Source organism: Solanum verrucosum, unplaced genomic scaffold (assembly GCF_900185275.1).
Source record: "Solanum verrucosum unplaced genomic scaffold, falcon-dt-bn FXZP01000125.1, whole genome shotgun sequence".
In the NCBI taxonomy this organism is placed as follows: Eukaryota; Viridiplantae; Streptophyta; class Magnoliopsida; order Solanales; family Solanaceae; genus Solanum; species Solanum verrucosum.
Window position 1 is genome coordinate 3,288,976 of NW_026019923.1, and position 23,305 is coordinate 3,312,280.

Sequence of the window (23,305 nt, forward strand, 5' to 3'; positions counted from 1 at the left end):
TGTATTGGGATTCTAATATGCAGCTTGGTATAAAGATATAATTACCATTATATAAAAGATGATTTATGATTTGGTTCATGTTTCATGATTTCGGTGGTTGATAAAACATCAATTGGTCCAAGTGATATATAATTCTGTCATAATACCCTGGGGTATTCACTTCAACTGGGATTCATCCTTCGAAATTCTATAATTGAAAGCTTGAGAATCAAGAGTTAATTGAATGACGGGAATGAATGGGAAAGTTCATGTTTGGATGAAATAATGGTATAGGTAACTTGGAATGTATTTGATGATGAATGAATTGAGTTACCCTGGTGTAGGTAGCTTAAATGGTCAAATTAGGGGTAAGATGATCTTACCGCAAGGAAAGAAAATTGAGTTTGGCTGTATGTTGACCAAATTAAAGTAGCTATGATATCGGTCTAGTGGTTAATACCTAGATTGGTAATGTTTGATCCTAAATTTTAGAAGAATGCAAAGGGTTGGCTTGCGGCTTTGCATTTGGGATAATTTCTCTCGGCGCTCTTTGTCAACCAGTTTGCTATGCCCAGAGCACACGGAGTTTGTTTATTCATGGATATATAGCCTCCGGCCATCCATGTAGAGATTTGCATTGACGTCATTATCATGTTCCTTAAACTGCAGTAAGTTTTGGTAGTTCATCTTAAGATCCAGCTTGGTTAAGCGCGTCTAGTAGCAAGCCTTCTTCAAGTAGTTACCTTCCTTGTTGGGAGTGTGTTTATCTCCATCAGTCACATGGTGCCATGTATAGTTTACATCTTATGCATTTCACTGGGTAGTTGCAAGTTATTTGATGTAATCATATATTTACATTCTCATGGTACACATAATTAGAGACTTTTGATACTGGCCGAGTGATTACTACTGTGAAGATTCTGTGGCTCCTCCCTTGAAACGACTATAGTTGGAATGATTTTAATCACAATTTTCTTTTCTTGCAGTTTCCCTGTCTAGTTGAAATGTCTATAAATCATATTGCTCTGTACTTTGTCAACATTTGATGCATTTCAACTGCTACACTAGTTAATTGATAGACAAAACCACTAGATGACTTTTGTGCCTGCTGTCTTAAGTTATACCAACTTGCAGGCCATCTTTGACTCTAAAGAGTGATTCCTGGTTTTTTAATTCTTAAAAGAGTTGTCTTCAATGAATGAATCTAGTGCTTATCTCTCGATGTTATCTAACCTTCTCTGTTTTCAGTCCCAATATTGGAAAGAAATGTTAAGGTGTGCGGGATCCCATAAGAACCTAGCACCTATGTTCTAATATTGTCTGTTGATTGCTGTTTTTCTCGATATTGGAGAATTTAATTTGGACGACTACTTCAAGTTTGTATAATTTGTTCATATGTGAGGGGAATCCTGCTATATCTGTGCAATCTTTTGTGGTGACAAGGCCGCATACCTTATACAAGCGGAGCCTTGTTGCATTAGGTTCTTTATTTTACTGATGCCTTTATTTCTTCTTTTCATTTCATGAGGCAATGGAATCCTAGTGTAACCTAAAATTTGAAGTGATAATGACGATATCTTGTTGGTTGGTTTTTATGTAAGTTTGCCTTCTGATTGTTGTCACCATTCAGTAATAAATGGGAATGGGATGTATCCAATGTGGTATTTGTGGAGACTATTATTATCTGCTCCTATAGTTTATTCGCAATGTTAAAACAAGAAAAGCTAAGATCTCTGATCAGGCCGAATTCAGTACCTTTTATCAGGTCAAGGGAGAAGGAGATATCAAAGAGTCGTCGGTGTTTGATCCTTTGCAACTTGGATAGGTATTTGTTTTGCTTCACTGCCTTAAATATCATAGTCGAAAGTGAACTTACCAAACTCTTAAAAGACAACTTTTTGTCCATTAAATCTACATCTACATATCCAGCAAATGACGATTTGCACTCTGCAATATTTTCCCCTTTGTGTGATGATGCAGTGTCTAAGCCATTAGTACTCTGCAATGCAACAGGAAAAAAATCTGGGCATTCGAAACTTGTTGTATCAGTAGTAGATGAATAAAGTGGGTGTTTAGCTTTGATCCAATTGATGAAATTCTTGCTTCTATACAATGATAAATATTGTCAATCCCTTTTGTTTTCTCCCATGCCCATCCAAGCTGTTGATGGGTCACATATTATTATCGCAACATTATTGTTATATATATATCTGAATCGAATCATATAACCATTTTTAAAAATTATAATCACATTTATATCTAAATTCATATGTTCCAAAAGATAATGCACTATTCCAATTTGGTAATAATAAAAAAAATACATGAAAATTACAAATATAGAAAATCAACCTTTACTTCATTAAAATCTACCCAAAGAGTGGAACCCTTTTTTCTCGTTACTTGCTTCAATTGGTTTATTTAATTTCAGTCATATTTTTCACATATACATGTCTTCACCACACATGCCTATATAATTGTCTAAAGTCTGATCTTGGTAAAGACGACTCCGATAAAAAGATCTTGAAAGTTGGTTTTGATGAGCCATATCAAACTTTGAACAAATGCATATTTATTTTTTACAAGGTTATACTTCAGACAAATTATCTGAATTAATATGTAAATTTTTAGCATCAGTCGCTTATGTATGAAGTTACATGTAAAATGGAAGAACTTGCAAATTTTTTTTACCATCAAATAAAAATTAAATTGCAACTATAAAAATAGGTATTCATCATATGAAAAAATAACTTGTCCAACCCGTTCAAACTTGGATAAATCCGCTAATTTATTAGCTCAATTCATTTTGGTCAATCCAATTTAATATATTTAAAATTAAACTGATGTTATCCCAAATTGACTAATGTGAAAAATTGTCAAAACGTATTTTTCAATTTTTTTTCCTGATATTTTTGTTATATTTTTCAATTAAGAAAAAATAAATTCTTAAATATTTTTAAAAAATATTAAAATATTAAAAAAATTAAATGTTTTAATATCGTTTAAAGTAACTAAATAAAATCATAACATTTACTATCAAAAAAATTAGGAGCCTCTATAGAGGTTCTACTAGCCTCCCCTTGAGCCACCTTTTATCCTTAAACATTCAAATTAAAATGTATAGAGTACTACTTAAGATAAAGACAATAATGGCAAAAATATTAAATATAGTTAATAATTGAATATATATATTACCAAAAGTGAATGAAGTTGGTTGTACAACACATTTGTAGGGTAGTGTTCTCAACAAAATAGAAATATATCATTCTGTATTCTACACAAACATGACACATAAAGTAAATATAATAAAATGAATATCGAGTTTTAAATCTTAATACTTGCTTTTAGAATTGGGAAAATTACGCGGTTAAACAAATTTATACTACTTAATTATTCATCATAGCTATAGTTTGCTATAATTATCACCCGCGACTAATATTAACCATTAATTACGTGGGCTGACTTCGAGTTTGTATAATTAGCCACATTTGTATATATATAATTCACAACTAACAATTCTTTGTTTGATTTGTATTTGTATACGATGATTTGTATTTGTATATGACGATGATTTCCTTTGGTTTTTCAGTTTTGTCATCATATACATTCAATCTTTTTGTGTATAACTTTTTAAAGTTTGTATAAACGTGTAGTTTTCGGATTTTGTATAATATAATTTATATAATGTAATTTGTATAATTGTTAAAAGTTCATATGTTTATGTCTGTATCAATCCGTTATTTCGAGTTTTATTATATTTGTATAACTCCAGACTTTATACTACTTAATTATACAAAAACACGTGAATTGTACAAACATACTTGCGAATTATACAAATTATTGTCCTCTCTCGCTCGCCTCTCTCCTCTCTCTCCCAATCTCGCTTGCCTCTCTCCTCCCTCTCCAAATCTCGCTCGCCAGAATATACAAATACATATGTATAATATACAATTCACCTCTATGACCTCTCTCGCTCGCCTCTCTCCTCCCTCTCCGTGTCTCACTCGCCACTCTTCACTCGTTATATAGCTATGAATCTTAATTAACAAACTATATCTATGAAGCGTAATTAGACTATTTTTGAGTGACTATATGCGAAAGTTTAAAAACACAAAAGGCTTTCTACATGGATCAATCAATTGTGATAAAATAGATAGATACCTAATTATAAAGAATCAAAGTTAGAAGTTAGAAATTAGAAATTAAAATCACGAGGAAAAATATAAATAAATTATAGGATAGAGAAAAATAAAATAAATAAATTTAATTAGACGGAAAAATTATCAATATTGACCCACTCAATTCTAGAGCCGCCACCCCTGTTTTCAATTTCTGGTGTGGACACATATTAGAAACTCTCAAGCGCTATGGCTATGGCTATGGCTATGGCTCTCTAATTGTTAGTGCCCACAAAAATGCCAATTTCTACTTATCATTTCTTCCTTTTCTCTGAGAGATTTCAGTTGCAAAATGGGTTTAATGGAAGCTTTAATTTTTCTATGCAAAGGACAGTTCTGGAGAATGGCTGTTTTTTGGACTGTATCTCTCATCTTATCTTACTTGCAGTTGTTTTCCCAAACACATTTATCGCGTAAATCCAAATTATTTGATCGTTGTTCATCTATATCATCATCTGCTATCAGAAAACCAATCTGCATAATTACAGGTGTAAGTGTGTTGTAAGCCTTTTTCGTTTTGGTAGTTTTATGTGATTATGTTTCAACCTATTCGTATGGAATGGTAAATGATTTAGGTTACATTGGTACATAGTGTTATTTTCAAGTAACTTGTCATCAATCTCAATTTTGTCGATGCAATTATATTTTTGTGTGGCGTAGTGGTGAATGAAGTGGTTGAGAGTTATGAGGTTTCAGGTTCAAATCCGAGTGGAGATTAAAAAAAAATTACTAGGTGATTCTTTCTATGTGTCTTAGTCTTTGTACACAGAGTTACTTGATACTTGTTGTTGGTAAAAGTGATGGCTTGAGCTCAAATGGAGATATAAAGTTGCCTTGTCAATCACCTGTGATAGATGAGATAGTTGGCTCATCTCAAGCTGATGTGTTTGACACTTTAAAGAGGTCTGACGAGAATTCATCTAATGAGCAGCGAGGGAGAAACTAAGTCTAATCTTTCAATCACATGTGACAAATGAGCTAGTTAGGGCATCTGAAGCAGATGCCTTTGACCCATTAAAAAGGTCTGATTCGAAATTCATTAACACGTACAGAGGGAGAAACCAAGTCTGCTGATGTTTCCTTTACCCAAGGGGAAGCTTGTTTCAATATTGCTGCACCTTGTATGAGTCAAACCACTGAATTTTTCAGCAGTTAATAGGAGTACTGGATAGGAAGTTATGAGCACTGGCCGTGGGACAGCTGGCAGGTATCTCGTGGAATTAGAAAGCTGGCTCGGACATCACAGTCATAAAAAAAAAGTTGATCGTTTGGAATTACCTGACATGGGAGGGGCTAGTTTTTAAGGGTCTTTGTGTGTGTGTATGAGTGACTATTATGGAGGTAGTAATTCCCCATTCCTTTAGTCTTTTCAAGGGTATTTTTCTTAAGTCGTGGTCATGTCTTGCCCCCTAAACATATTTCTGAATTCTGCTGCATATATGTTACTTATACCGTGTAGTCTAAGAGTGAACACACTCTCTCTGATTTAGTTATAGGAAAACTTGAATCTGTTACTTTATCTACTCTAGTTGTGAGCTATAACAAGCTTAAGACTAAGCAAAATTTTCTTGTTAATTAGTGCCACACTTAGGCTTTGGATCAAGTTCAATAGCAAAACTAGTACAACCACGGTCCTAGCCTTGTTGGACAGAGTTACCTGGTACTTGTTGCCGGTGCAGGTATCCTGTGGAATTAGTCGAGGTGTGCGAAAGCTAGCCCGAACACCATGGTCATCAAAACAAATAATTATTATCTTTTATGGGTATTTGGTTTTTAGTGAAAAAACTTTGAATTCTTGTCGGCTATCACCATGTTCCGTAGATATCTTAATTTTTGCCTTCAAGAAAGTCTTTTCGGCTTAACCAATTTTTTCTACCTGAGTGCTACGTGATATATGTGCCAATTGCTACAAGCTATTTATGCTTCACATTACCATCTGTGTCTTGTTCTTATTGGTGTTAATTTGCTATCATTTACAGGCCACATCTGGTTTGGGTGCTGCTGTTTCCTATGCCCTTGCTAAAGAAGGCTATTGCGTTATTCTTGGTGGGCTTCTTTCCTTGATATGATTAAAAAAATGAAATGTCGTTCTAATTTTATTTATACTTGTTAAAAGATCGAGTGTGTGTATGGAGAAGCACTCTCCATGAGAACTACACTGCAAACTTACAAATCTATTGATCTATGAATTCAAAAAGATGTTCTAATTAAAAGATCAAATTTGTTAAATCCAACCTTTTTGTTATCCCTAGTAGCTTATGTGGCATCCATCCCACACAAATGGAGAGTGTCAAAGATTATTTCCTAGGCTGACCGTTGACGATTTTGTGTCGTTGGTGTGCCTTCAATCAAAATTTGATTAATTATGTCCAGCGACTTGTGCTATAAGGAGGCACTTAGATGTAATTGGGTTCATATTTAACTGTTTCCTTGTAGCTGATAGACTTTTTTTTTCCCAACAGAATCCATAATTTGTTATACAAGGAATTGTCTCAACTATTTATGGCTTTTTGTTGATAAGCTGCTTGGCAAAGAAATTTGGGAAGAAAATTCTTGTTTCCAATGTGGGATATGATGATGCCACTTTACAGTGGTGAAGTATTCACTAGTTAGTTCCCTTTTTTCCAATATCTTCTGGCTTTCTTGTTGTCTTAGATCAGGAATCTTCATGTTTTTTTCTATTTAGTATCTTAAATGGCCATTCCATATGGCAAATATCTTTTTGGTGATTTTAGTAGATTGTTAACTATGATATTAGAAATCGATTCAGTAGAAGGCTACTTCTATTCCAATTACATTTGCAACCTTTTTTTTTTCTTTTTATTATTCATGCAACTAAAGATTTTAATTGTCAACAGTTTTTAGTGAAACCTCTACACCTCTAAGTCAATGCCAGTATGGTTTAACTGACCCTCTAATACTTGCAGCTGGAAGGTCATTGCACTCATTGTCAAAGGTACTGTAATTGAGTCACTGGCTTTTGTTGATTCTGCTTTAAGATATTCTCATTATTCTTGTTTCACAGGTTGCGTCTGAAATCAAAGAACAGATAGATGATGCTTGTGTAAAAGCTTTTCAGGTTGATTTGTCATCATACAAGTCAATCTTGAGCTTCAAACACTCCCTTCAACAGTGGCTGTTGGACTCAGATTTGCATTGCTCTGTCCAGCTCTTAATAAATAATGCTGGAATCCTTGCGACATCATACAGAGTCACTACAGAACAATGTGATCAGTAAACCACCTAAATCTTTATATACTGCTTTTCTTCATTCTGACTATCCTTGCAATAGGTTGTCTTGAGCATTCTTCTCAAGCAAAACTGCAAATATATGTGTTTCATCCTTTGTTCTTGTGGAAGAACTCTTTCTACTACTCCTTGCACTGATAGAACAGAGAAAATCTTACAGAGATATGAAACACAATATTGAAGAGCATTTTAATTGACACTATCTATCCCAACTTCACTTATCAGATAAGCAGCGAAACATTTAGTAGAATGTTCTTGTGATTTAGATAATGCTGCATTGGGATCAACACCCCCCACTTGTCGTCAATGCGCAACAAACTTCACATTTTGCCTTATTTTTGTTAGGATCCTGCACTATTAATCAACACTATCTATCCCAACTTCACTTATCAGATAAGAGGCGAGACCTTTAGTAGAATGTTCTTGTGATTTAGATAATGCTGCATTGGGATCAACACCCTCCACTTGCCTTTAATGTGCAACAATTTCACATTTTACCTTATTTTTGTGAGGATCCCGCATTGGTTAGTTGCATGGTAAACTTGGCACCTGTAGCACTGATAGGAGCTAATCTCTCTCTTTGTCCCCTTTTTCTCCTGCTGCTATGAGGATTTTGATAATCCCGAGAAACACATAAATTATGTGCTAATTGGACGTTCTTTTTTTTTTTTCTGCAGGATGGTGTCAACTAATTATATTGGTCCATTTTGTCTTACAAAACTTCTTTTGCCACTTCTAGAACAGAGCCCTATCCCTTCTCGTGTTGTTAATGTTACATCATTCACGCATCGAAATGGTAGGTACAATTCATATACTATCAGTATTATGTACACTCAATGTTTATCAGCATCACGGACACTCGATATGTAAATAAAAAAGGTGTTGGCTTGTGTCGAAACTCAGAAGCACATATGTAAACTACTCTAGTGCATGTTCTGTTGCTTTATATGTTCATCTGTGGTTATATCTTTGACAGTCTTCATTTCATAATTTGAACCTCTACACTATATTCTTCAGTGTTAGGACTAGTCAATTCTGTCAATTTGAAGCCTAACAACTCAGCCTTAGAGATCCGGGGATGAAGGTTGCCTGAGATAATGAGCTAGAAAATTATAGATTCTTTATTGCTAAATGGACAGATGCCATTGGAACATTTTGTGTCATTAAAGTCTCTGCTAAGAATGCTTCTTGTATCGTGTTCATTTATGTTTTTTTCCTGAGAATATAGTTGAATATAAATTGATGAGGGTAGTTTTGTTGGTAAGAATTTAACCAGAACTGCAATTTTTTTGGAATGTTCTTATGGCTGTTATTGGTGAACATACGAATAATAAGATTGTAATTTGGCATTTTCTACTTTTGATTGATAGTGTCTAGCATGGAGGTCACCAGAGAAACAATATCTGGGCAGTGGTTTTCAAAATTAAGTTCCTATCCATATGCTCATGTATATGAGTACTCCAAATGTAAGTTCAACTTTCCAGATTAAAGTGACCGTTACTATCCTTGAACTCATTGACACCTAAAATCTCTCGCCATTTCTCTTGCAGTATGCCTTCTGCTCTTCACATATGAGCTTCATCGGCAAGTTGGTCTGGCGGAGAAATCACATAGTGTCTCTGTCATGTATGTTTATGTTCTCCTTTACAAACAAATTTTAGGTTCTCTATGTCACCTCGTAAGCCATTATGGTTATCAATTTAATTCTATATCTTTCAAGAATGTGTTTGTATATTAAGGTAAAGCTCATCTTTTGTGTTGGTTTGTACAGGTTAATTCATACTTTTCCTGTCGTGTCATCTGTTTGTCCATATCTAGTTACCTAGAAACCAAATTGTAGGCTAATTTTTTTTTTCATGATTCTGCATATGTAAGTGTAAACTGAGCTTTTCTGGGTGTAACATGATAGTTACATCACGAAGAGGGTAGAACTATGATACTTTCTGAAGGGGATATTGATTTCAAGTGTAGTTTTCCACACTATGTTTGCTTATTGTACTTCAAAGGAGCATATTTTTTGTAAACCATGGGCACTGTAGAGTGCTTCAGTTGTAGGGTTGTGATGCATCTAGTTAGTCTCTATGACTTTCTGCAATAGAATTAGAATAAGAAGTCATGCTGTGCTCATTTAGTTTTTGTTAATGAAATATGCATTTTCATGCCCATTGAGAAGATATCCGAGACGTGGGCTTAATTTAGATCCTTCCATTGCGATCTATGACATATTTGGATAGTAGTAGAGTCTGTGACGCCTGAATTGGTCATCAAAAGTAAAGTAGTTTTGGAGCAAAGAGTGTGTAAAAGAAAGTTGCTCCACCATGTTAATCTACTTTCAGCCTCACCATTGCCTGCCTCTCAGTCAGAAACAACCATTTAATTTACGGTGAAAGCTGTGAATTGTTAATGTGTGTTACTTTCAGCCTTTTAGCTTCTAATATTTCTTTCTAACTTTTTACCTGTCTTACTTTTGTAAATTAGATCCTGTAATCTTAACTGATTAAAGATCTCTTTATATGTGTCTTAAGTGGTGATTTTATTTGCCTGAACACTTCTTTTGTTTTTGTTCTGGAATGATGAAGTGCTGCAGATCCTGGAGTTGTGAAAACCAATATTATGCGAGAAATTCCGTCATGCCTCTCATGGTTGGCTTTCTTCGTTTTGAAACTTTTGGGCCTTTTGCAGTCTCCCGAAGTAGGAATTACCTCTGTTCTAGATGCAGTACATGCGCCACCAGTGAGTCTTCCCTGCAGCCCTCCTATCTTCTGTTTTGTGATATGTATCAATTGGCTCTCAATTTATTGGTTCATTTCTTTGATTTAATTTCCTGTTTGGTCAATGCTTACAATATTCTCGTAGAAGCTGAAGCACAAAACTCTTTGGAACTTGTTTCTCTATGAAATTAGGCCAAGTACTCGTATAGTCAATGGATTCCCCTCATTTTGTATTTTTAATGAAGAATAATGCTCCTGCAGAAGAAGTTCTGCTATTTCAACACAGAAAATGAGATTGACAAATCATGTGGATTGTGAAATATCTGATCAATAAAAAGTTAAGACTCATAAAAGTAAGATAAAAAAAATAAAGAGTTCAGGTAGCGTTGCAAGAGGGTGGCATATTGTCATTTTGGAAGCACGTATCTATTGAGGGGAGTTCTGCACCCATACTGAATAGTACTATGTTCTAGATTAATTGGTTTCCAAAAACTAACAGGGTTGTGTTTTCGTTTCATTCATAAAACCACAGTTGATGCTGTCAAATATAGTAGGGACAGCCTGACACAGGTCAGTAACTGTAGAGCAGTTGCTCAAAGAGTATTGTCAAAATCCAAAATACGGGACCTGACGAGCTTACTAGTTGACATATAGTTAGGTAATTACTCTTTAAGTTCATTAGCTTCACGTTTCTTAGTTTAACCATCCATGTCTGCGCCCAACTTAGCAGCTTGGTGAACCCATCCATGTCCACTTTCAGTCACCGAGTATCTAGGGATACCATCCACATTAACTTTCAATCATCAAGTAGATGGGGAATCTCATCATACCTATGGATTAGCATCTCACTACCATAAGAATGAGTAAACTATTCAAGTTTGCTCCCAATCGCCGTGCAGCTAAGGGACTTCCTTTATTATTCTCTTTTCATGATTTTTCGGTAAGTTGAATAATTCTACTAATGTTGGGAAAGGCTCCCGTATATGAGCAGTATACCAAAAGTAGGGAACCTTCGTTCAAATATGGTTTGTCTACTAAAGACACGGGATCTCAATGGGTGCACCAAATAGAAATTAGATACAAGAGACTTCTCAAATATACGAACTCATATTCAATCCCTCAAACTCTTTCCTTCCATACTAGCCCACATTAGGACTTAAATGGAAACCTCCCACGCCCTTGATCTTCTCTTCCTGCTTTTAGATGTCCAACTTTGCAATGTCTCTGTTACTCTACCATGCATCACTGACCGTCTTTTGAAATAGTTCAGAACCATCCTTCACAGATCCAACACCACCTTACAATGTACCCTGAACATCTCCACAAAGTACTAACTGATATAAGTAACCTTTATTTCCTCAGGTTGTCCATTGTCTATGTCAATCTTTTAACCACCAAGCAAAAACCAATTACCTCTTCTAGTCAATGACTCAATAAATTCGTTTTTGAGTTGTGAATTTCTCCCAATGATGAATATATTTAGTTTCACGAATTCATGGTAAGGCTCAAGTTTTGATATAATAAGAAGTTAAAATAGCCAACTCCTAACTCACCTTAGTGGTTTGGATTGAATGGAGTTCAGTTCTCCCCTTCATAATATGTGTCCTTGCTATTTGGAAAGTGTTTTTGGGTAAAATTTGGGAAACACCCGCATTAGTGCTTTCTTGATAATGGGTTGCATTAGCGATGCTATAGAGATCATGTTATATTCTTGACACAGTAGGGCAATCACTACAGTGATCACTGTAGCACTATAACAATCTTGTTGAATTTTGTCAGCACGTTTACACAGTACACTACTGCCTCATCTAAGTCCTTACCCCCTCTGTGCACAGTGTAGTGATTGACTCATGCTATAGCAATCCAGTACAATTCCTTGATCGCTCTAGCAATCACGTAGCCCTATGCTACTGTCCAGGGTTATAGCCCAATTTATGGTGCACGTGAACCATGATTTCACCGTCAAACTAGGTATTTTATGCACATATTTTCTAGAATTGATCTAATATTATCTGCTGACACCCATGCTCCTAAAAAGGCTTAATAGTGCACTTGGTTGAATGCTGAGTTATTTACCTAGAGGAACAGGGATCAATTCCCACAGTAGTTTCTTTTTTCTCTATTTTTAGTGGTGCACCCAAAATACAAAAAGTCTAATTGTTGCATGCTATAAGGTGCTTATATTATTTTGCCTAATTCCGTACGTCTGTACTGACCAATTGCAACCAGTATCATCTTTCACAAGTCCATAGCCCATAGTTTCCCCTTATAATCAATGTTGAACACACTCTAAGTCCTATCAAACCTGAAATGGATGTATGTTCTCATGCCATGTAATAAATAAGCCACGGATGCAAGTACATTCACAAGATAGGTTATTACAAGTATATATTCTACAAATGTGCAGTTTACTCTTATGAGTTGCATATTGTTTACGAGATAAATGCAACTGAAACACATCGATATCGTCCTATTTACATGTTGCCCCTATGAGACTTCATTAACCATTGTGTAGTGACATATTTATGCCGTCTCTCTTCAGCCAATGTTCATACTAATTTGCCTCTCTCTCTCTTCATTTTTTCTCTGAATCTATCCACAGATTTTAGGATCTTGATTTCACCATACATCTCAGAGGAGGGTGCTTAACGGAACATCTTATAATATAATTGCTATTCTCGTTAGCTGCTTGCTTTATGTATTCAGTTATTGGAACATTTGTGCTATTGCTATATACTACTACTTCTATTTCATCTTGAACTGTGATAAAATGTTCTTGAACGTTGATGACTGTACCAGGAAACCTCGGGAGTATACTTCTTTGGAGGAAATGGTAGAACTCTAAGATCTTCTCAGCTTTCTTATAACTCCAAACTCGCAAAGGATCTCTGGGATGCTTCGTCTCAAATTTTCCTTGAGCGTCAGCTTGCTTCCCGGGATACAACTTGAACAGAGACATTAAACCTGGTAATGCTCCTCCAAGTATATATGAAGCATGAACTTGAGTTTTGATATGAGAAATTATAAATTTCTTTCTGTATTTAGTTATTATGGTTATAAATTAATTATTCATTTGTTTTCTAAACCAAAATAGCTAATTTTGTTATTAGAAGCTGACATGAATTTGTTTTATTTAACAGATCAAGAATTTGAAGAATAATGGTGTTCTTGAAGAGTGTAGGGATGTTGTCATTTGTACAGATACTACTATTCAATTTTCTCTCATTTTAGAAGATGTAGAGATAGTCACATAATTTAGATTTTTAGTTCTTTATAATTAACTATTTAATTTTATATGAGTATCGTATTTGATTATTTGTTTTATAATTTTGAACGGTATTTATGACAGGATAGAGTTACCGGAGATGACCAATTTTTCTCTTGTCGTTATTGACTTATAGTGACATTTCACGACTGAATTTTTCCTCGTTAAAAGTCATTTTTCTTGTAGTGTATATAACTTTTTTGTCCTTGGTTGCTTTGTTGACGCTTGGAGACGTTAGGGGTATTCGAGCTAAGTCTTTTTATAATATTGATGTACAATAAGCTATAACCACCAAAGATCATAGTGGAGTGGTAGGTATTCCTCATTCGTAATTACAATTTTCGAATTTGAACCTCTAAATATGGATATCGAACATCGAAAAAACGAGAGAAGAAGATGTATTCCTGTGCGCACGCGTGATTGGAAATAGGTTAAAAATGATGTTTTTGTTTGGTAGCAGTCAAATATCTGAAGTAGACAAAGATTTATTAGAAGGTTTTTTCAGTGGAGACTTCAAGGTGAAGATGTTAAATTAGGACAAAAAGTTGAAAAAATGTTGTTTTTTATGATAATGGAGGGGACAAGGTTATGATTTTTTTCTACAATCTTTTTAAATTTTTTTTTTATGATAATTGATGAAGAGTGGAAATCACGCTCAGATTTGTGGCCACAAAATGGAGGACAAAAATAATAATATTGCAACGATAACTATGATTTAGTCCAAAACAAGTTAAGTTTGGTTGCATGAATCTAGACTAGATTCTTATATTTTCTATTGGTGAAAAAGTCTCTTAGAGAGTACTTTATCTATCCATTTTTAGTTGTCATATTGCACTTTTCGAAAGTCAATTTGAATACTTTTCAAAATTAAATTAGATTATATTAATTCGATATTTTAAACAAAAAAATTAGATATTACTATATGAAAAGTAATATAAATTGCAATTTTTTCCGTATCAATATGATGAAAAAATATATCATAAAACGTTAGTCAAAATTCTTAGCATTTGACTCTAAAAAAGGAAACCATAACAACTAAAAATGGACGGCGAGAGTATATGATTGTTAGAGAGCGAACTTTTCTTTATTTAATTATAACTTCAATCTGCTTCCTTTATATGTGTGTTTGATTCTTTCTTTTGAGCGAAGCACAATAGTATTCTTTTCAAAGGGGGTGGGGTTGAGATTCAGATGCGGAATCTCTGTCTGTTCTGATATCAAATTGAAATTCTTTCAGCATCATATTTTAAAAAATAAGTTGATTGAAAGATCACACATTTGTTCTCCTCATAGTTTGGGGCATCTTGACAATTATGTACGTGTTAATTTGATATCCACCCCTCCTCATTTTGTGACAGAATGGTGTTTTCTACCGATCCTTCGTAGTATACTTGACTCTCTTTCTAGATTTTGAAAGTAAATTAATTAAACTTTTTATTTTATCATTAATGACAAGTATTACAATTGTACAAATAATTTAATGCAACATATTGACTATAGCTAGCTTCGCCTATGAAAAACTCTCCTCTTATTTCGAATAAATTTTATTTTAATTCACTTTGCATTTGTCCCGCCCCATTGCCATCTCTCACGAGATGTGACAACGAGTGGTAGTCCACAGGAAGTTGCTTCACACTTTTCTTAAGCCAGCTGTTTATGCAAATTTACCAAAAAAAAACACATGTAAAATTAATATGTGGAAAATTAGGAAGAATATACCATTAAGATTATTCTCAATTTTTTGTTGTTCCCTAAGGCGATGCTCGTAGAAAATTTTAGGTAACTTCTCATGAATTTCCTTATCCAATGAGATGAAAAAGTAGATGCAAAAGCAAGTCACCCACAAAAGAAACACAATAACATTTTGGTACATAAATTATTTTACGTTCACATAAAATTTGAGAAAGGATTACGCTCTAAGAGGCTATTTGTGTTAGGATTTATCCTAAATTTCGTATTTGAGTTCAACATTATAATTTTATTTTACTTCAACAATATTTTTTTGGTAGAAAAGATTTCTTTGTCAGAAACGAGGAATATTTTTGAACTCCTATAAGTTGAAGGTTCTTTCTTTTCTATAGAACACAATGTAGTTATTAAAAAAATCTTGTTTAAGAGGAGATTTATCCTCTTAAATATAGTTTTTAGAATATTTTTTATATTAATATTATCATATGTAAGCTAATTGGTCAAATCATAATTTTATGTGTCATCTGATTTATCGTTGTCATAGTTTACAATCATTAGCTTCCGCATCCACCTTGATTATTTTGATCCTAAGTCCTAACAGTTTAGTGTATATGAGGGATGAGATAGATAAAATTATCTAAATTAATTATTTTATTATATATATGAAATACCTTATCCCATCATTATAATAAACAAACAATTTCAAAACTAATTAATAATTCAAATATCGATAATTAATTTCATAATTTGAACCAATAATTTATAAATAATCCAAAAAAATAATTTTAACAATAATTCATCAAAAGCAAAGGCACATACATACAAAAAGTAAGAACATTGACATGACACAAAAAGTAATTAAGGCCCCCTTGTGATAGGCTGACATGTATACACATAAATTTTGGGATGATTTGCACCAATAGAATTATTTTGTTATTTAATTTTTGACTTCGTTAAAATAAGTTGTGCAAAAATAATTTTCGAATAAAAAGTTTGAGCTTAATTACCAAAAAAAGTGTCTGACTAACTAATTACGAATCTTATCAGGAGTTTAGTACAAAATATTATAACGAATCATCAATATTTTTGGATGGATGAACTTACCAGAAGTTCAAGTGAATTTACTAGGGTCGGTAAAGATTATGTAGTAACATTAAACAATTATATAGTGAACCATGTAATATAGGTTTTTTTTTTATTTATTTCTCATTCTTGTTCGATATTTGTATTTGAGTCCAATTATTCTGCATTGGAACAAATTGTTCACCAACTCTGTCTTATCACCATAAACTTCAAAGAGAATTCACTAATACATTTTTATTTCAAATTTGATTTTAAGTAAGTCTAAATTTCACAGTCAAGCCTTTTAATATCAATTTAATTTAAGAATTTTCAAATTGTTCAATTCAACTCTAAATTTCAAATATCAATTGACTTACTTTGTCTTCTTGAAAAATAAAGCTCAACAAAAATTTAATAATAATATTTTTAAATTTATTCAATCAAACTAATCAGAAATAAGTAATGAGTCTTCAATATTTTATAACTTCAAAATTCATCTCGAGCCTTTCCTTGATCAAGCCTGCATTTTCCGAACGCTATATATAAAATGAGGATTTTTTTTCTTCGCTTTTTATATGTATCGGCATGACTATATGTTAAAAAAAAATGAGAAAGAAGTAAGACCATAAGAAGAAGAAAAAGAAAATCTAGTCAAAGAAAAAGTTATCCAACTTTTCAACTAATAATAATAATGTGAAATGCAAGAATGCAAGAGCAAGAGCAAGAGAAAACAAATGGTAATTTAGTAGACACATTAGAAAAAAATAATATATGTATTGACTATTTGATATTAGGTTATGTATATATATAATTAATATACGATTGCATTAGAAAAATAATAATATATGTATTAACTATTTGACATTAGGTTATGTATCCCATAATGTAATTAATATAGGGAAAAAGCTTTGAAAGATATTTCAATTTTGGCCGAAATTACTGTTACGATACCAAATTTTATGGAGGACCTTTTACCCCCTGCACTATTTAATAGTGTATTTTAAAGGTATATATGTGTTCACATAAATACGTTACTATTTATAATTATGCAATATTTATGATGTCCACGTAAGCACATATATACCTTTTAAAATACACTATTAAATAGTGTAGGGGGTAAAAAGGTCCTTTCCAAAGTTCGATATCGTAACAACAATTTCGGTCAAAGTTCAAATATATTTCAGATTTTTTTTTCCCATTAATATACAACAAGCTATGGTATTAGTTATATAAGAATTTTAAATGCATTTATTAATATGGTTAAAAACATAACTACTCCTTAAAGTCTTTTTCATATCTTTTCCATCATATTTGTGGAGGATACCTTTTAATAAATATATATAGATATTATGCAATTGAATGTTTTTTTTAATATATCAAATCAAATGATGTATAAGAAATAATTTTAGCATATCAACATTATTAATACATTCTTTTTAACATTATTTGTGTATACCTTACCAAACTGACTCTTAAATGATTTATGTACTAGAGATTCACAAGTTAACCCAGGATAAGTTATCATGGAGTTAGCTATCCTGGAATAACTTATCCCACAACCATATATATGGGATAACTTATCCCATCACTATGATATAAATGATGGGATAAGTTATTCCAAACATAACAACCAAACAAGATAATTTTTTTTTAATCCCATCACTATTATTTTTAATCCCTCGTACCAAACGACCCGTAAGTTTTAAAGAAATAAACTTAAAAGACATGATTCAAACCAATCACATCAACCACCTAACTAATAAATTAGATGGGGTATAATAATGGGCAAATTACAACAATCACATACTTTTAAGGAAAAATTACAATCTATCCCTTAAAAGTTTATAATTACAGAAATCCCTCAAATGGATACAATAATATAAACGATGATACATTAATCTGATGCGTGAGATACACTAATATACGCGCTGATACATTAATCTGATGCGCGAAAATAAGGGATTTTGGAGATTTGTAAAACTTATAGGGGATAATGGTAATAAGTAAATTAAAATGTGAGATTTCTGTAATTTTTCCTATAATGAAACTTCGGATATGAATTCATAAAATTTAAATTAATTTTTTTTTTGTCAAGTGATATACGTGATAGGATTGAGATGACACCTATCAAGAGTGGGACACATTTAGGGATGGAATAATTAGCCCGTGAAGACATAACTCGTCTTACGTAATTTAGTAACTCGTTTATTTATTAATTGAGAGAATTACACTAAAAATAAATGAAACCATAATTAATCCTTCTAAATGTAAAAAAAAAGAAAAACTATTTTTACTCGCATAAAAAATAATAGGACAAATTACTTAACTACACTCCTTTGCTTACCTTAATATCCATTTATCCCTACTTATTTCAAAAATTTCAAAAATCCCATATTTACCTATGTATCCCGCATGTATTCCGTGCACAACGTTATGTATCCCGCTATGTGGAATGTATCAAACGCTATGTATCCCGCTTGTATCCCGTGCACAACACTATGTATCCCTCTATGTGAAATGTATCAAATCTAATGTATCCCGTGCACAACGCTATGTATCCCGCTATGTGGAATGTATCAAACCTAATGTATCCCGTGCACAACGTTATGTATCCCGCAAACATCATTTTTAAGAATTTTTTGGTAAATAAAAAACTAGAAGGGATAAGATATTATTTAGTACTTATAATATGTGGTTCCTATAATTTATACAAAATAATAATTAACAAAAATAAAATACCAAATAGCCCAAGATAGGAGAACTCTCTAATGGAAGGAACCCCAAATAAGGCCTGTGGCCCAGCATCACAACAAATTATAATTAGTCATTTTAGTACTTAAAAAGGTAAAATATAAGTGACAATATTATTCAATATATAAAAGAACTTTATAGATTATCCGATATATGTTATTTGGTAATTTTCAAATGAAGTTTTTTATCAGCAATAACAGGTAAACATAATCTAATAATATAAAAAGAATTATATTATTAATGTATATTATGTTAGTTAAACACAATTGTTAATGATAAGTTTAAATCAGTAGGGCAAGTAAAACTTTGCACTAAGGGAGTAAAAAATTTTAAAAAATTAAACACAAGACGAGGTCAAATAAATACAACATATTTTATATATAACTAAAAATAATTATAAACTTACATGTGTATTCAACATAATTAATTAAAACATATAAATATGTAAAATTCCTTACATCATTAATGCATATAAATTTGAGAAAAGTATTGAAAACATCTCTAAATTTAATATCAATTAATAATTTTGATCTTTGATTATTGACAGCCTTAAACACATCCTCCTACTTGATTAACTAAACTTAGATACACCCTCTATCACATGGCATAGCAAATGGTCTCAAACTCTTATAGAAGCACGAGACTCATAATAAAAAATTGAAAAAAAGTGTTGAAAATATCCTTAAACTTGACGAGAGTTTAGGAGTGTATTTCATTCATATTATAAAATCAGGATGTATTTAAGTTTAGTTAGTCAAGTAAAGAAGTGTTTTAAAACTGTCTCAAGCTAATAAATCACTTCGAATTTAAAGGTGTTTTCAAGTATATTCAATAAATAATATATAATAAATTTACGAGTCGAGTCAAATTAAGGGAGAAATGTTGGTATCAAAGTTACACAAACCTTTTTCCTCTTTAAATGGTCAAAGGAGTTTGAGCATTTATATATTAATAAATATTAATGATAAGTCTTTATACAAACTAAATAATTTCCACCTCTATATTTTTGTCTCTATTGTTATTGCCAACAAACCTTAACTAACTTAGTAGAGAAGTCCATGAAAAAATATTAATAGTTTTAAGGTATTTTTTTCATTTGGTGTTTTGTATCTAATGAATTTGCGTTGTATAAAGCTCCATTCAGAGAAAAACGCTTTCTATCAATGATTTTTTTCATACCAAGAGCTCAGATCCGAGATCTTTGGTTAAGAAAAGAACAGTTCCATCTGTTGCAACTTATCTTTTGATAGTATTTATATATATATATATATATATCAATTGCGGTATAAAAATTTCTTTATACTATATCAAATCATTAAAAAGAATATATTTATAATAGCATAGTAGAATTTTTCAAAATGATGTCAATATTTATTATAACATAACCATTATATTAACATAATATATATATATATAAAATACAATTCAAATGTAATATTACAATTCCCCTTTACAAGTTTTTTTTTTTTTTAATTTTCAATTATTACTTATTAATTATTAGAGTTGAAATAATATATTCTTATCTATTGTAGTCACAATTAAACTAGTGTTGACCAACAGATTTAGTTGAACTTTATTTATTTGAATTCCATTTTCCACAACTTTTATTTAATTGACAAATGACTAATTAATTCCAGTTGTAGAAAATGGAATCGAATAAAGTTCTATTATATTAATTGGTCAACACTATGTTTAATTTGCGACCACAAATAGGTCATCCAACTATAATTAAATTAAGCCTCCAAAAAATATAAAATAATGTTTTTATGTATATTTCTGAAAAGTTAACGGATAGAATATATTGATTGTATCTCGATTTTAATCGATCTCACAAAATCAGTGAAGGCAAAATCGTAGCGGTTCAAATCACTAGTGATATTGTCCGCGAGGCTTAGACTTGCATGACAAACGCGTCACTAATGTCAGATAGACCTACTTACGTATATATCCAATGTCTTTGTTGTGTTTTGCTGAGACCTAACTTCCTCACAAAAGTTTGCTCCACCGCATAAAATTTGCCTAGACTTAGCACTGAGATTTGCTTCGTCATATTGAAATTACCTAAACTCAATTTAACTCTAATCCAGATCGACAAGGCTGACAGAAGGAGTTACTTCGATACCATCTGTAACAACCCATCTCACTAGTTATATTGTTTGTTCTAGGCCTAGACCATCACGACTTTAAAACGCGTCACTAGGATGTATAAACCATGCTTACTTATATACTGAATATCTCTCATGTGTTTTATCGTGTGACTACTTATCCTAAATTGAGTTGCCACAAAAAATTGACGATATCCAGTCCATCGATTGAGCGTTGATTTTTCTTTAAGAAATCGACCACATTTGCCGGTTTTGACTCAATTTTTTAATAGTAACATAAGAAATGAAAAATATTGATCTAATTAATAGTATTAAAATTAATTAATTAAGTTGACTATTAAGTGTTTTTTTTTTTTTATAGTATTAATAAAATAGAGAGACAAGAAGTAGACAAAGATTCCTATCTTGATGTTAACTAGGATTCCATATATACATTTGACGCGGTATATATATATATATAGTGAAGTGTGAAAAGAAAAAATATTCAAACAATGAAATTTCTCAATACTTGACGTGCTTTTTCTTTGTAGTGAACATTATTAATATATACTATATATAACCGTTCATTAATCACTATCGATAATTATCAATAATGAGTATCCCAGTATATTTCACCAATTGTTACCGCTATCAATCACTAGCTACTACCATTAACTATATATTACCACAATTTTCAGTTGTGATTGCCAACAACAACCATCATCGTTAGCTATTTAGACGATGAGATGGTTAAACAACATAACATTGTTGCAAACATCATCGTCAGCTATTTAGACGATGAGATGGTTAAACAACGTAACATTGTTACAAACATCATCGTTAGCTATTTAGACGATGAGATGGATAAACAACATAAAATTGTTCGAGATCTTTTATACAATATTCTTAATATTTGGAATTAGACATATATTAGTCTTAGTAAAGACAAACGGGTCCTTAATTGACTTGAATATATAGTAAATTCCTTTTTCCTGGTAAGATTAAAATTTGACTGAAGAATATATTTTCAAGCTTCTAGGAATCAACATTTTCTTTCTTAATTATACTAAAATAATAGTATAGTATTAAATTTCAAGCCATTATGCATACATGAAACCCTAGGATTTGATCAGTATAACCAAAACAAATATTTACATTATATATTATGTAAAAAAAATTCAATTTATATTAAAAGTCTATCTAAATTCTGTCTAGATTACTAAGTAGAACTATATTTTCATCTTCATGGTTGGATATATATATATATATATATATATAGGAGATTGCAACCAGGTTAGCGGGTGGAGTGGTAAGTATTCCTTCGTCCTTAACCATATATATGTATCAGATTCGAGCCCTGTTGATTTTTGTTAGGAAGCATTTTACCTCATTGTTAAACTTTTCGATGCAAATCTGAATTTGGTCAAATCCATTTGACTAATTTTCTCTATGAGAGGTTTCACCATAGCTAGTTATTAGTTAATTTCATGCATTGAAAACTTAGGTTGAAACAAAATCAACTCATTCAAAATACACTTTTTTTTTTATATATAAACGATAATTTGCAATATAAACTATCATATTTTGTAATAGGAAACTACGAATGATAAATAAATAGTTTTAGGGTGTCAAGAAAACAATTATCTTGTAGAAAGTTGGGGTTGAGGAAATAATATGCTCAAGAACGTGGCTTAATAATTAATGAAGTGATTATAAATCTTGGAGATCTATGTCCAAATCTCATATGCATATGATGGACAAAATTATTCATAATAGGAGACAAAATTACTCGATACATATGCTGATGAAAAATAGCAAGAAAGTGAGCTTATAATTAAACTTAGTTAAAGGGGTAAAACTAACAAAATCATATAGGGTCTGTTTGGAAAGCCACTAGGTAATTGAAATTGGTGTAATTACTAGGGTAGTAATTACCAGCCTAGTAATTACACAGTCTAGTAATTACACTGACCTGTTTGGTTGCCACAGTGTAATTACACTGTAATTACACATGTCCTGTTTGGATGCCACAGTGTAATTACACATGTTCTGTTTGGATGCACAATTGCAATATAAAATTATAATAAATTTTAAAAATAAAAATTAATCATTTTAAATTTATACTAGACAAATAAGAAATTTTATAAATGACATTAAATTAAATATTTAAGATATATATTCTTTTTTGAAAATGTATTAATTAATAAACATATTTATTGTAACTAATATTATGAAAAAATAATTGATTTATATTTTTTCAAATTAATATATTTCAATTGTATTGATCATAACAATTAAAAGTATGAAGTTTCTACGAACATTGTGAAATGCATGTTTGAT

At 31.8% G+C, this 23,305-nt stretch overlaps 2 protein-coding genes across 2 annotated transcripts in view; one reads left to right on the top strand and one right to left on the bottom strand.

Moving 5' to 3' along the window:
• LOC125824334 (uncharacterized) overlaps nucleotides 1–23,305 on the bottom strand; it is a 185,237-nt gene that overhangs the window by 15,806 nt on the left and 146,126 nt on the right. The gene's annotated exons all lie outside the window — the stretch shown is intronic.
• LOC125824258 (uncharacterized) lies at nucleotides 4,433–13,149 on the top strand. The gene is made up of 9 exons (XM_049503614.1): nucleotides 4,433–4,644; nucleotides 6,134–6,200; nucleotides 7,082–7,110; nucleotides 7,180–7,388; nucleotides 8,081–8,199; nucleotides 8,774–8,869; nucleotides 8,954–9,029; nucleotides 9,983–10,136; nucleotides 12,914–13,149. Exons 1-9 carry the CDS (start codon nucleotides 4,447–4,449, stop codon nucleotides 13,061–13,063), a joined length of 1,098 nt encoding a protein of 365 aa, XP_049359571.1. The 5' UTR covers nucleotides 4,433–4,446; the 3' UTR covers nucleotides 13,064–13,149.

Bases quoted from the DNA above. Each gene is read 5' to 3' on its own strand.
- LOC125824258 (XM_049503614.1), top strand. From the start codon at position 4,447: ATGGGTTTAATGGAAGCTTTAATTTTTCTATGCAAAGGACAGTTCTGG. The intron at 7,389-8,080 runs GTAAACCACCTA...TTTTTTCTGCAG, and splicing joins ACTACAGAACAATGTGATCA to GATGGTGTCAACTAATTATA. The intron at 9,030-9,982 runs GTATGTTTATGT...GGAATGATGAAG, and splicing joins TCACATAGTGTCTCTGTCAT to TGCTGCAGATCCTGGAGTTG.